The sequence below is a fragment of the Chiloscyllium plagiosum genome, chromosome 3 (assembly GCF_004010195.1).
Source record: "Chiloscyllium plagiosum isolate BGI_BamShark_2017 chromosome 3, ASM401019v2, whole genome shotgun sequence".
Taxonomy (NCBI): Eukaryota; Metazoa; Chordata; class Chondrichthyes; order Orectolobiformes; family Hemiscylliidae; genus Chiloscyllium; species Chiloscyllium plagiosum.
In genome coordinates, this window is record NC_057712.1 from 130197764 (window position 1) to 130211199 (window position 13436).

The 13436-nt window shown below is 42.1% G+C and overlaps 2 protein-coding genes across 8 annotated transcripts in view; one reads left to right on the plus strand and one right to left on the minus strand.

The window, feature by feature from the left end:
• The window catches only part of brox (BRO1 domain and CAAX motif containing), a 47195-nt gene extending 38939 nt beyond the window's left edge, over positions 1 to 8256 (minus strand). Inside the window, exons 1-3 of one of the 6 annotated variants that reach the window (XM_043687331.1) lie at positions 7880 to 8095; positions 7566 to 7844; positions 2135 to 2241 (exon numbers count right to left, since the gene is read on the minus strand). In XM_043687331.1, the coding sequence (XP_043543266.1) occupies positions 2135 to 2241; positions 7566 to 7666 (208 nt within the window). In that variant the 5' untranslated portion in view covers positions 7667 to 7844; positions 7880 to 8095. Of the gene's footprint in view, positions 1 to 2134; positions 2242 to 6210; positions 6402 to 7565 lie in introns of all 6 variants that reach the window. The other 5 variants (XM_043687332.1, XM_043687333.1, XM_043687329.1 and 2 more) reach the window with 5 other exon arrangements.
• A 283-nt stretch (positions 8257 to 8539) lies between these two features.
• The window catches only part of aida (axin interactor, dorsalization associated), a 97795-nt gene continuing 92898 nt past the window's right edge, over positions 8540 to 13436 (plus strand). For both annotated transcript variants that reach the window (XM_043687334.1, XM_043687335.1), the window contains exon 1: positions 8540 to 8856. In XM_043687334.1, the coding sequence (XP_043543269.1) occupies positions 8750 to 8856 (107 nt within the window). In that variant the 5' untranslated portion in view covers positions 8540 to 8749. The remainder of the gene's footprint in view (positions 8857 to 13436) is intronic.

Genomic DNA, 13436 nt, shown 5'->3' on the forward strand with positions numbered 1-13436 from the left:
AGGAAACTTATGACAGATCAAAATGTGACAGATCTTCCTGAGAGATGAAGGACCCAATTTACTTAGCTCAATTTCAGACCAGGATAAGTAGTTTCAATTATCCTTAATTAGCTTAGTTAACAGAGATCTGATCAAGCTTCAAATTCAAATGACGTCTAAGTACTTCAAGCATTAAGAGGTCTCCTGCCTCAACTATTCTTCCAGGCAATACATTCTAAACACCCATTCAATCTCAGAAAGCTTTCTCTCAAATCCCCTCCAAGCCTCCTGCCTTTCACTTTAAAATTATACTCCCTTAAATTGACTAAGGGAAACTGCTCCCTTCTGTTCACCATGTCCATACCCCTCAATCTCATACACCTCTATCAGAATTCCCCCTCAAATTTCTCTCCTCCAAAGTAAACAATCCAAGCTTAAACAGTCTCTCTGCATAACTGACATGCTCCATCCCAGGCAACACCCTGGGGAATTTCCACTGCATCCCCTTCAGCACAAACACATCATTCTATCGTGTCGAGAGTGTGGTGCTGAGAAAGCACAGCAGGTCAGGAAGCATCCAAGAAGCATGACAATCAATGTTTCAGGCAAAAGCCCTTCATCAGAAATGAGGGCTATCATCCTATAGTGTTTGACCAGAACTGTACGCAATGCTCCAGTTGTGGTAATCAAAGTTCTGCACAGATGAACATGACCTCTCTGCTCATATAATCTATGGCACAACTAATAAAGGCAAGTATTCCAATAATGCTTCTTAAAATCGTATTAACTGATCCTGCCACCTTCACAGTCAAGCACCACAAGATCCCTCTGTTCCTGAGCTTTCCTGAGTTTGCCATTCATTGCATTTTACCTTGTCTTTTCACTTCTTCCAAAGTGCATCACCTCACAGTTATCAAGGTTGAACTCCATCTGCCACTGATCTGCCCAGCTGACCAATCTGCTTGTAACCTAACACCTTGCTCCATTGAAGTGTCATATCATTCAAGGCTATGGGCCTAGAGCAGACAAGTAGGACTAGCGTAGGTAGTAATATATTTTTGGTGGTACAGACTCAATGGACTGAAGGGCCTTTTGTACACTATATGTTTCTACGATCCAGAATACATCTACCTGTCTTTGTATTTAGAGAAAACGAAAAGGAGGAAAGCAGGCAGCTAAAGTCTTATTTAGATCATCCATAATTGCACTGAGTTCTGAGCAGGCCAAATGACCTACTCCTGTTACTATTTATTTTGATCTTAAAAGTTTTTATTTATACAGTTTTTTCCATGGCTCCTAGAAGTTCAAATGTGCATCACGGCCCAGAAAATTCTTATGAAATATAGTTACCATTCTAATGAAGGAAACAGAACAGCTTAGTTATGCACATAAGCTTTCAAATAGAAAGCTGAAGAACCATCTCATCTGTTTTTGAGATGATCAAGTGATCAACATCACTAAAATACCGATAACCTGATCATAGCCACAGTACAGTTTGTGGAAGCTTTCCGTGCAATAACTGACTTCCACATTCCCCGTATTAAAACAGTGACTATACTTGAAAATGTACTTCTTTGGATGTAAAGCACTTTGAGGCATCCAATGACTGTGAAAATTGTGATATATTTGTAAAGCTTTCAAAAATTGTGATATATTTGTAAAGCTTCAGAAAGAAGAGCACAGAGAATTTTTTCACATCCTCATTGTGCTCCCAAACTTTTTACTGCTAATACACACATTTGAAATGTAGGGAAACTTCAGAACCCACAAAGAGATCATAGGTTAGCTAACTATTTTAATAGTGTTCATTAAGGGAGAAGTATAAATGGGGGAGAATTTCTTTTTCAAATAGTGCTATGAAATCTTTACAATCAACTAGGAGAAAGTGAGGACTGCAGATGCCATCCAGTTAAATAGGCAAAAGAAGCCTCATGCAAAAGAATTATATTTTCATCACTCTTGTCAGTATCAGAGAGATTTACAAGCCTGGATTGTACTCGCAACTCAGGAGAAGAGTTTGAACCCAGAGATAAGAGTGCTATCTAAGCCAGGTTACTGAACTGATTAAAATTAGCACTCCACACCTAGGTATTACAAAATTTAGCAAAAATAATATTGCTAGTAGATTTGTGACCTTTTTAAATTATATTTCTACCTTGTAAAAGAGAAAGATAAGCATCCATTGCATTTTTCATCATGTCCATGTTACAATTCACATCTGTGAATAACTCCAAAAGTTTCAGTCTTGTGCTTCTCAAGTCACTGAAAGACAAAAAATTGTATTACTAAATTACCAACCTCATAAATATGTAAAATTACTGTATAGTACACTTCCATATGATGAGACATTACCAGATCTTGACTGAAATGTCCTTTCAAATTACTGTTCCAATTTCCATTGTGAAACGTCGAACATCAACTACTTCTCCCTCCACCTATTCTGCCTATTTTCAGTGTCATTTTTAAAAAAATCCTATTTCCTGCACATAATATTTTGACTTTGTAACCAAATTCAGTTTATTAAAATTGTATTAGGAAAACTAACATTTCATGATTGACTTTGTGTGATTATAATCACACAATTAAAGTATATTCATTGACCAATCAATATTATTCTGCTTAATATAGTCAATACAGATCTCAGGACTGTAACATCATTTGATAAGGAAATGCAACATGTGATTGCAAACAGGAATAACCTAATGTTTTAGAGCATAGCTGCGAGTCTGAGGGCTGTTTAGTTTCAGATCGAGACTTCCAAGGTTGAATAAGACACTGTGGTCCAGGCTTACTATCCGTCATCAAGAAATCCTTGTATTGGTGTGTTAGAAGTACAGCAATTCAATAAAGGTAACCTTTGCATTACAACCAACTTTGTTACAATAGGTTTGATTTTGCAACTGTAACTCGTTAGACTTTAATATACACTAAATTTGTACAAACTAATATGCTCTGTATTAGTTTTGTCCTTAGTGTATAAAGGCTAACAAAGTCTTTTCAAGCATTCAAACACAAAAAACAAATTTCAAACAAATTACTTAAAAAAGGAGAGAAAAAAGCAAACACTCAGTTATTAGTAGGTGATTTAACAGGAATTTAGCCAAATCAAATATGAGGATTGAGGCATGAGCTCAAGGATATCAGCTTTCAGTGACCAAATGACGTTTGAAGTGAGCCTACCTCCAATCAGGAGAGGAAGGCCTTTGAACCACTAAGAGGCAGAGACCTGGTGTCAACACAACCCTAAGCTGAACCAGAAAGCAAGAGCTGCAGTATCTCTGTAAACTCACTGCCTTGCTTGAATACATTTATAACTGAAGTAAAGTTTCCAGAGTTATTGCACAAGCCTGACTGCTGCTACCTTATTAAAGTCTCAAATGATCAAATTAAGATTGAAGTTTAAATTACATAATACCCCTAAAACTGGTGTGTAATAAATTAGGCAGAGACATATACAAAGGGTGCCATTCCTTGCGTGGAAATTCATCACCGTATCAGTCATCTCTTGGAATTTCACAATAGGATCAATTTCAGAAATGATCCCTTTTTCATTCTCCCAGTTTACAACTGTCAATACTGAATTAGGATTCGTGGTCATGCTCCTGGTCTTACACCATGATAATTCTGCAGTCTGCACACTAGTTCTGTAATCTTCCAATTGACCTCTCATCTTAGCCATATCCCTCTCACCGTTGTGCGTACCCGATTATGTTGGGATGATTATGGATAATAATTACTCAGTGCAATTTCACAGCAAAATAATAAGAAATGGGATTTCAAATTCTTTTGCTTTATTTAAAAAATATTTATTTTAATTCTCAAATATTTGTCTCAGTTTAAATCACAAACGTGGTTATTGAGCATTATAAAGTAAAATATTGGTTAGAGTCCTGATCTTCAATTAATTGGATGACATCATATGGTTTCAAAGTGAGGGCATCACAACTTGCCTCCAAGCTCCCAAGCTATGGCAGCAAGACCAGATCTCAGCACCAGTCACTGCTTGTTTCTTATCAAAATTCAGTCAACTCTACAAGGGAATATCTAATTCAGCCTCAAACAATTGAATTTTCTGTTAAGCTGAAGCGTCTAGATTTAAAAGTCAGTTGAGGGTCCGTGAGTAGCACCTTTTGGCTCTAATTCAGAAGCAGAAGTTAATTGCTTCATTCCAGAGATGTGAGCATTAAAATTAAGGCTAATGTCAACACTTTGTGACGGAGTGAAAAATATACTGGAGGAAGTATCGCTTTTAAAGGAAAGATTCAACTGAGGCCCCACCTTCTTTCTCAAATGGAGGAGAAAGATTTCATGATATCATTTTGAAGAAAAGCAGGGAGATTTACCATAGTTTCCAGGCTAATAATTTGTTACTTAATGAACCTAGCTACAAAAGCGGATCATTATCAAAGACATTGCTGTTGAACAGAGTTTGTTGTGTGCAAACTGGCTGCTGCAGTACATTCAAATAGTGAGTATATTTCAAGAGTACTCTTTGGTCTTGAAAGTTTTTGCACCATGGAGGTTGCAAATTTTTATATAAATGCAAAATTTTATTTTCTTTTATTTGGAAAGGAAGACAACTATTGCAAGGAGAAAACAGAGAATTTAAGAAGCTCAAAAGACTCTCCACTATGAAGACCTTTAACTGGATAATGATTTTAGGTTCCACATGCAGTTGCCCACAGGCAGAGACAATACTGAATACATGTTGGTACAGCTCTCAGCAGCAGTACTTGAATATACCTGATGGAATATTCATTGCACACCTGGATAGTTGAAACTATTACACTATTTCAGATGGGCACCAAGATCAACTGTGCTTGCAGTATGTACTGTTTACAAACACTGCTGTAACTCACCAAACTAATTCTAACAGCTCGAGCCTAGCCCCGTTGTCCTCTTTTTACAGGATAAGTGCATCAAAACTTTGACAGTTCTTTACTGCCAAATCACAGGTGGTCCTGACTTGGACACGAATTGTTAGATTAGATTACTTACAGTGTGGAAACAGGCCCCTCGGCCCAACAAGTCCACACTGCCCCGCCGAAGCACAACCCACCCATACCCCTACATTTACCCCTTACCTAACACTACGGGCAATTTAGCACGGCCAATTCACCTGACCTGCACATCTTTGGACTGTGGGAGGAAACCGGAGCACCCGGAGGAAACCCACGCAGACACGGGGAGAACGTGCAAACTCCACACAGTCAGTCGCCTGAGGCGGGAATTGAACCAGAGTCTTGGCGCTGTGAGGCAGCAGTGCTAACCACTGTGCCACCGTGCCGCCCACTTATTCCTTTAATCATGGCTTGTTTCAAACCTGAAATTCACTACCTAACATAATGACAGGGTTGAAGCAGCTCCAGAGAGCAACCAACTACCACAATTGCTGGGGTATCAGGAACAGACAATTATAATCTTGCCAGCATTGCCCATACTTAAATCACCCAGATGATCAAAATCCTGTGTTACTCCCATTTGGAAGCAGAACAGCTTCTGTTTGTTGAATGCAGTTACACCTGCTTTCTGCAGCTAAGCTTACAAAGCAACATTATGCTGATAACTTTACCATTCTCCAGATGTCAGCATGACGAGCAATGCCTATTTTGAATTAAAAACTGAATTTGTATTCTGGATTACCAGTTGAGTAACTATCAGCTCTCTTTCGTTCAGTAATGTACTGAACTCGTTCTGGGCATCAGACAGTTTGTTTTCATTTGAAATTGAATGAACTAATTTGAATATTGCATTTTCTTTAAGCAAAACAACATAAAAATAGCTCACAATGAAGTAAATAGGATCCTCTAAAACAATATCTCAAGCAGCAGTTGATGCACGCCTGCTTGATCCACATGCCTTGCCCTATTCCTAGAAATTGTCACTTTTGTATTTGAAAAGATGACCAAATACAAAGTGAGGAAAGTCCAGAACTAGGGGACATAGGTTTAGGGTGAGGACCTAAGGGGCAACTTTTTCACGCAGAGGGTGGTAAGTGAGCTGCCAGAGGAAATGGTGGAGGCTGGTACAATTGCAACATTTAAAAGGCATCTGGATGAGTATATAAATAGGAAGGGTTTATAGGGATATGGACCTAAAGCTGGCAAATGGGACTAGATTAGGTTGGGATTTGGTCGGCAGAAACGAGTTGAAGGGTCTGTTTCCATGCTACACATCTTGATGACACTAATTATAAACAGTCTGATTTGTTTATAAAAATAACAACATTACCTGTATTGAGAAACTGAACTTCCTTAAATAGGAACCTTACCACTTCAAAACTGACAAAGAAATTGAAATATTGCTTGACAGGTGACAGAGCCCATTTCAAGCAGCAGTAGCTATTTTCTCCCAATATTCTGGTCTCTGAATTCACTCAAGTTGTGTCTCAAGTATCTGATTCACCTCAGCAGATTTCATAGCTGAAAAATTGAAGAGCTAATGTCACGACTATTTAATTTAGGAAAGAAGTTTGCACAAATATGCAAATAACAAGGGGTCAGTTTTTAAAGAGCAGAGAGACAACCTGATTGATGAGCATAATATTGTGTGGGCATGGACAAGATGGATAGAAAGCAGCTGCTACCATTAGTTGAAAGGACAATAACAAGCGGATATAATTTTAAGGTGAACAGCAGGAAGTTTAGAGGGAGTTAGGGAATTTTTTTTTCCCACCCAAAATGATGGGAACCTGGAATGCTTTGCCTGAGAGGGCAGTTGAGACAGGAAACCGCAATCTTTAAAAAGGTACTTGGATGAACACTTGGCATTTGAGAACATTCAAGGCTATGGGCCAAGTGCGACAATGTGGGCCTACTGTAGATATACAGCAATTTCTTGTCAATGTTGACTAGATGGGCCGAAAGGTCTCTTCTGTACTGTATGATTCTATGAAGAATCAAAAAGGGCAACACCGATCCCGATGGTGGAATGCACAAAAAACAGAGAGCATAGATTTGAAAGCAGTGGAGATACGAAGGAAAACCCTCGTCACACAGCGAAGAGCTAGCATTTGGAATGCACTGGCTGAGTGTGAGATGAAGGCAGCTTCAACGTAAACATTGCAAAAGGAATTGGATCTATTCTGAAATAAGAATTTACACGGCGCGGAGGGGAAAGGCAGGCGAGTGACGCTGGATGAAGTAAAAGAACTGCGGATGCTGTCGGTCAGAAACTAAAAGAAAAATTGCTGGAAAACTCAGGCCTGGCAACATCTGTGGAGCGAATTACAGTTAACCCTTCCTCTGATTTCTTTTCACAGATGCTGCCAGACCTGTTCAGCTTTGATTTTTGACAATGGATGAATTGTTCCTTCTGGGAGACAGCAGACACGTTGGGCTGAACACTGTCTTGTGCCGTAAACAGTCTCTGATCATAGGATTTTAAATTACTGCGGGCCTATGTCAAATCACCAGGAAAGGAGAAGTTGATAAAGGAAGCTTGCATCGGTTTATTTTTAATGTTGAGTGTCTTATAACCAAATGGCACCCGCTGGTGACCTCAGGCAGGGAGACGGTGAGGCAGGTCGGACTCTGCATCGGCAAAGTCAATGGTACATTTAAAGGGCCTGGGCATTTAAACCTTACTTGCAGATCTTCGCCGCGGCGGTGTTCGTGGCAACTCCGTACAAGTTGAAAGAAACCGGGGCCGTCGCCTTCAGCGGGTTTCTATGAAACCAGTGTGTCATTGTCGTATCCCGACTGGATGGAGAAAGAAACTTCAAAACGCCGCGGAGACCGGGAAGGAGAGAGAGAGAGAGAGAGAGCCGCCTGCTCCTATACACCGGGACCGAGAGGGGGAGCGGCCCGTCTCCGTACACCGGGACCGAGAGGGGGAGCGGCCCGTCTCCGTACACCGGGACCGGGGGGTGGGGGGAAACGGCCCGTCTCCGTACACCGGGACCAGGAGGGGGAGCGGCCTGTCCCTGTACACCGGGACCGGGGGGAGCGGCCAGCGGCCTGTCCCTGTACACCGGGACCGGGGGGGGGAGCGGCCTGTCTCCGTACACCGGGACCGTGACCGGGGGGAGGGGGAGTTTCGGTTGGACGGTGGTGGAAGCCGGAAGTCAGGAACAGCTCGCGAGAGGCTGCGCGATGACGTCAATCGCTCTCCCGGAGATCACATCCTCCGAATAATCAACCGGATGTTTGTGTTTTGCTTGTAACATCCTTTTCATCTCAAATGAATTCTCCGGAGCGGTCAGGCCTGCCCTCTTTTTTTTTTAAAAGTTAACCACGGGGAAGCCATTCCCAACCGCCATCTCCGCCCCTGTCCGCTTCAGCAGATATCATGGCGCGGGTGGGGTGAGGTGGGGGGGGATTCAGCATTCTGATTGGCTGAGCGGCCTGGGCGCGCGGCCTGGCGGTTACCTCATCTCAACCGTTACGTCAGGCGCTCGCTCACCCGAGCTTGCAGGCGCCGATCGTTGATTGATCGCTCAACAAACCAGTCAGGTGGAGGAGCGGGACAACGGGCGGCATGCGGAGCCAATCAGACTTGGTAAAAGCCCGGTGGGCGGAGATCGGAGGCGGGGTGAGCCGTGTTGAACCGCCATCAGGTTCGGGTTCAGGGCCTTTCTTGTTGCCTCCTCCTCCTTTGGCTCGGATTGTACATAGAGCCCAGATGGGCTTGGTCAGGAGCTGGGTCTGGTACTGGTTGGAGGCTGTGACTTGAGGCACAATGTTAGGCGAGGAGTAGTTTACAAAGCGAGTCCAAATGTTGACTTGATACCATTTGGAGTGACAAAATATATATTGCAACACTTAAAACAATGACTGATATTAATAAAACAGTACAAAAATGGCACGCAAGTTTCAAAAAAGGTACAGACTTCGATTCCTGGGGACAGTTAGTGGAAGCTATCGACGAGTACCAAATGTGAGTCATTATTAATCCTGTTACATTAACCGTTTGAGTTGTTAATGACCAAACTTTTTTTTTCCGAAAAAAAAATTTCAACGTAGACGACGTAGAAAGTTTGAAGTAAATTGCTAAAGATAGCCCCAGTAGTCTTTGGGCTTTAAATTGCCAGGGGAGCTTTGCACAGTTCATTCTGCATCCACACCCTCTTTTGTTATGGGTGGAGACAGCAGGATATGTTAATGCTTGTTCTGTTTTGAACGAGAAGACTTCAGTATTTTTGCCTTTTTTTTTGTTAAAATGTTTCTTAATGAAAAGCTTTAGCTCCCCATGTTTGATTATTTCAGCAAGGGAAAATTGAAATGTGTTCTAGTAAGATATGGTTATATTTTCTCTCCATCAGGTCCACATAGACAACCGTGGTTTTACCAAGAGTTTACCATCTTCTGGTTAGGATGCTCTGCAATGACTTATGATCTTGACTTAACTTTGTGGCTGTGTTTCTGGTTTCTATTCTGAAATGTTGAATAATGCACAATTTATTTAACCAGTTCTTTAGTAGCTGCTGGCACAAAAAGTTACCCTACTAATAGAAATTCATGCTCCATCGTTGTGTGGATGTAATCTACAGTGATCTCAAACCAAACATGCTATCAGAATAAAATTTAAAATGTGGTAGGAGCAAGGGGTATAGTTCAGGTTTTAACTTTTTTATTATTTGTTTGTGTGGTGTGGGTGTCGTTGGTTGGCCAGTATTTATTGTAGACAGGCAGGAGGCTGGAAGAACGCAGCAAACATTGCCAATCCTAGTTGTCCTTGATAAGGTGGCGGTGAATTGTCTTCATGAACTGCTGCTGTCATGTGTTGTAGGTTGACCCACATTTCCATTAAAGGAGTTCCAAGATTTTGACCTGCAATTGTGAAGAAATGGTGATATGTTTCCAAGTCAGGATGGAGAACTTGCAAGTGGTGGTGTACCCATATACTGTATCTGCTTCTGTTGTCCATCTAGATGGAAGTGGTCATGGGTTTGGATGGTGTTGTCTAAGAATCTTTGGCAAATTTCTGCAGTGGCATCTTGTAGATAGTAGCAGCAGTGTGTACTGAGCATTGGTGATTGTGGTGCTACTCAAGCAGGCTGCTGCTTCTTGGATGGTGTCAAACGTTTTGAATGTTGGAGCTGCACCCATCCAGGCAAGTGGATAATATCTCATCACACTCTTGACCTTTGTCTTATCGGTCGTGGACAAGTTTTGGAGAGTCAGCACGTGAGTTTTTCTTTGCCACAGTATTTTTAGCCTGTGACTACCTCTTATAGCCACTGTGTTTGATGTGATGAGTCCAGTTGAGTTTCTTGCTAATGGTAATGCCCAGGTATTCAGTGATGATAATGTCATTAAATGTCAAGAATTGATGTATTAATTGTCTCTGTCTCTTATTGGAGATGGTCATTGCCTGATGTGAATGTTGCTTCTTTTCACAAAAGATGATGCTACATAAGCCCTGGTGAAAAGTGAGGTAATTCAAATGCCAGAAGATTTTTAAATTGATGAAGATGAGTTAGTGTGTAATGTTAAATCACCAGGATTGAATGAAATGAATAAAAAGATGTTGAGGAAAGCAAGTGTGGAAATTGCAGAGGCATTGGTAATAATTTTCCAGCCTTCCTTTGACTTAGAAAATTGCAAATGCTAGTTCAAAAAAAGTCCAAATATAGGCCCAGTAACTATAGACCAGCAGTTTGACCTCAATGTTTGGAAAGTTTCTAGAAATAAAGTCATTTTGAAAAATGAGTTAAGGGACACCACATGGATCTCTTAAGGAGGGCATGTTTTCAACCAATTTGTTGGAATTTTTAGATGGAATAACAAGGTGTATGTTGATGAGATCTACTTGAACTTTCAAAAGATATTTGGTGAAATTCCCCATATGACTTGAGCAAAATTATCACTCTTGGAACATAAGGAACAGTCGCAACATGGGAACAAAATTGGTTGAGTGACAGAAACCAGCAATCGTGTACAATTGTTTGAATTGGTTGAAAGGTTGGAGTTCCCTAGATATCAATTGTAGGGTCTCTGCTTTTCCAGAAATATTAATAACCTTAATATAAATAAGATCAATATTTATAAATTGATCCTAATGTACAGGACAAATTTCAACATTTGCGGATACTAGGAAACTTAGAAGCATTGTCAAGAGTGAGCAGAATTCTTTTGAACTGGGTCAAAACTCTGGAACTCCCATCCTAACAGTGGCTGGACCAGTTCAATAAGTCAATTCATTGTCTCTTTTTGAAGGCATTAAGGATTGGCATAATGCTATCCTTGCTAAATATACCCACATCCTGTGAATGAATTAAAATAAAAGCAACGGAACAGACAGATCAGTGGCAAATGAAATTTAACGCAGAGAAGTTAGATCACATAGAATACAAGGAGAATTAGCCATTTAGATAAAGAACTGGCTTGAAGGTAGAAGACAGAGGATAGTGTTGGAGGATTCCTTTTTGGACTGGAGGCCTATGACCAGCGGTGTGCCACAACGTTCAGTGGCTGGGCCCACTGCTTTTTGCCATTTATGTAAATGATTTAGGTGTGAACATAAGAGGTAGTGGACAGTGAAGAAGGTTACTTCAGACTGGAACAGGATCTTGATCAGATCGGTCAATAACTGAGGAGTGGCAGATGGAGTTGAGTTTAGATAAATATAAGGTGCCGCATTTTGTACACTTAATGGTAAGGTTCTGGGGAGTGTTGCTGAACCAAGGGACTTTGTTGTGCATGTTCATAGTTCCTTGAAAGTGGAGTTGCAGGTAGATAGGATATTGAAGGTGTTTGGTATGCTTGCCTTTATTGGTCAGTACGTTGAGTACAGGAGCTGAGAGAAAGTGAGGACTGCAGACTGCACATGCTGGAAATCAGAGTCGAAATGTGTGGCACTGGAAAAGCGCAGCAGGCCAGGCAGCATCCAAGGAGCAGGAGAGTTGACATTTTGGGCATAAGCCTTTCATGAGGCTGATGAAGGGCTTATGCCTGAAACGTCGATACTCTTGCTCCTTGGATGCTGCCTGGCCTGCTGTGCTCTTCTAGCGCCACACTTTCTGGCATTGACCATAGGAGTTGGGAGGTCATGTTGCGGCTGTATAGACCATTGGTTGGGCCACTTTTGGAATACTGCGCGTAATTCTGGTCTCCCTCCTACAAAAGAATGTTTTGAAACGTGAAAGGGTTCAGAAAAGATTTACAAGCATGTTGCCAGGGTTGAGTGGGTTTGAGCAATGTGGAGTGGCTAAATAGGCTGGGGCTGTTTTTTCTGGAGTGTCAGAGGCTGAGGGATGCACTCAGGTTTTTATCACATCATGAGGGGCATGGATAGGGTAAATAGGTAAGGCCCTTTCCCTAGGGTGGGGTGTCCAAAACTAGAGGGTGCAAGTTTAAGATGAGAGAGGAAAAATTTAAGAGACCTACGTGGAAACCTTTTCACATACAAGGTGGTGCTTGTATGGAATGAGCTGCTGGAGGAAGTAGTGGAGGCTAGTACAATTACAACATTTAAAAGATATTTACATGGCTATATGAATAGAAGAGTTTAAAGCGATGTGAGCCAAATGCTGGCAAATGGGTGTAGATTGATTTAGGATATCTGGTCTGCTTCCATCTATACATCCGTGACTCTTAAGTGATTCATTTTGGGAGGAAAAATAGTGAGAGACCCAATATATAAAGTGAACTACGAAGGGTACAATCTAGAAGAGGTTACAGGAGACAGAGTCTAGGTGTACCTGTGCGTGAATCGCTGAAACTGGCAGGGCAGGGTTTTAAAACTTGCAGCATTCGAAGCTTTAAGAGCATAGAGTTTAAAAGCAAGGAGGAAATAATAAATTTGTTTGCCCTCAGATGGGCATTAATGTCCAGCTCTGGGCACAACACTTGAGGAAGGGTGTGAAGGCAGAGAGAATGCAGAAGGGATTCAAATGGTTCCTGACTGAGGCAATTCAGTTATGTCGATAGATTGTACAAGTTGACACTGCTTTCCTTGGTGAAGAGAAGGTTGAGAGGAGATTTCGACCTCAAATTCACCTGGACAGTCTCGGACTCCTCCCTCCCCTTCCTAGACCTTTCTGTTTCTATCTCAGGCGACCGAATCAACACGGACATCTACTACAAACCAACCGACTCCCACAGCTACCTGGACTACACCTCCTCCCATCCTGCCCCCTGTAAAAACGCCATCCCATTCTCCCAATTCCTTCGTCTCCGCCGCATCTGCTCCCAGGAGGACCAGTTCAAAATACATACAACACAGATGGCCTCCTTCTTCAAGGACCGCAATTTCCCCCCCGACGTGGTCGACGGTGCCCTCCACCGCATCTCCTCCACTTCCCGCTCCTCCGCCCTTGAGCCCCGCCCCTCCAACCGCCACCAGGACAGAACCCCACTGGTCCTCACCTACCACCCCACCAATCTCCATGTACAGCGCATCATCCGCCGTCACTTCCGCCACCTCCAAACAGACCCCAGCACCAAGAATATATTTCCCTCCCCTCCCCTATCAGCTGTCCGTAGAGACCACTCCCTCCGCGACTCCCTCGTCAG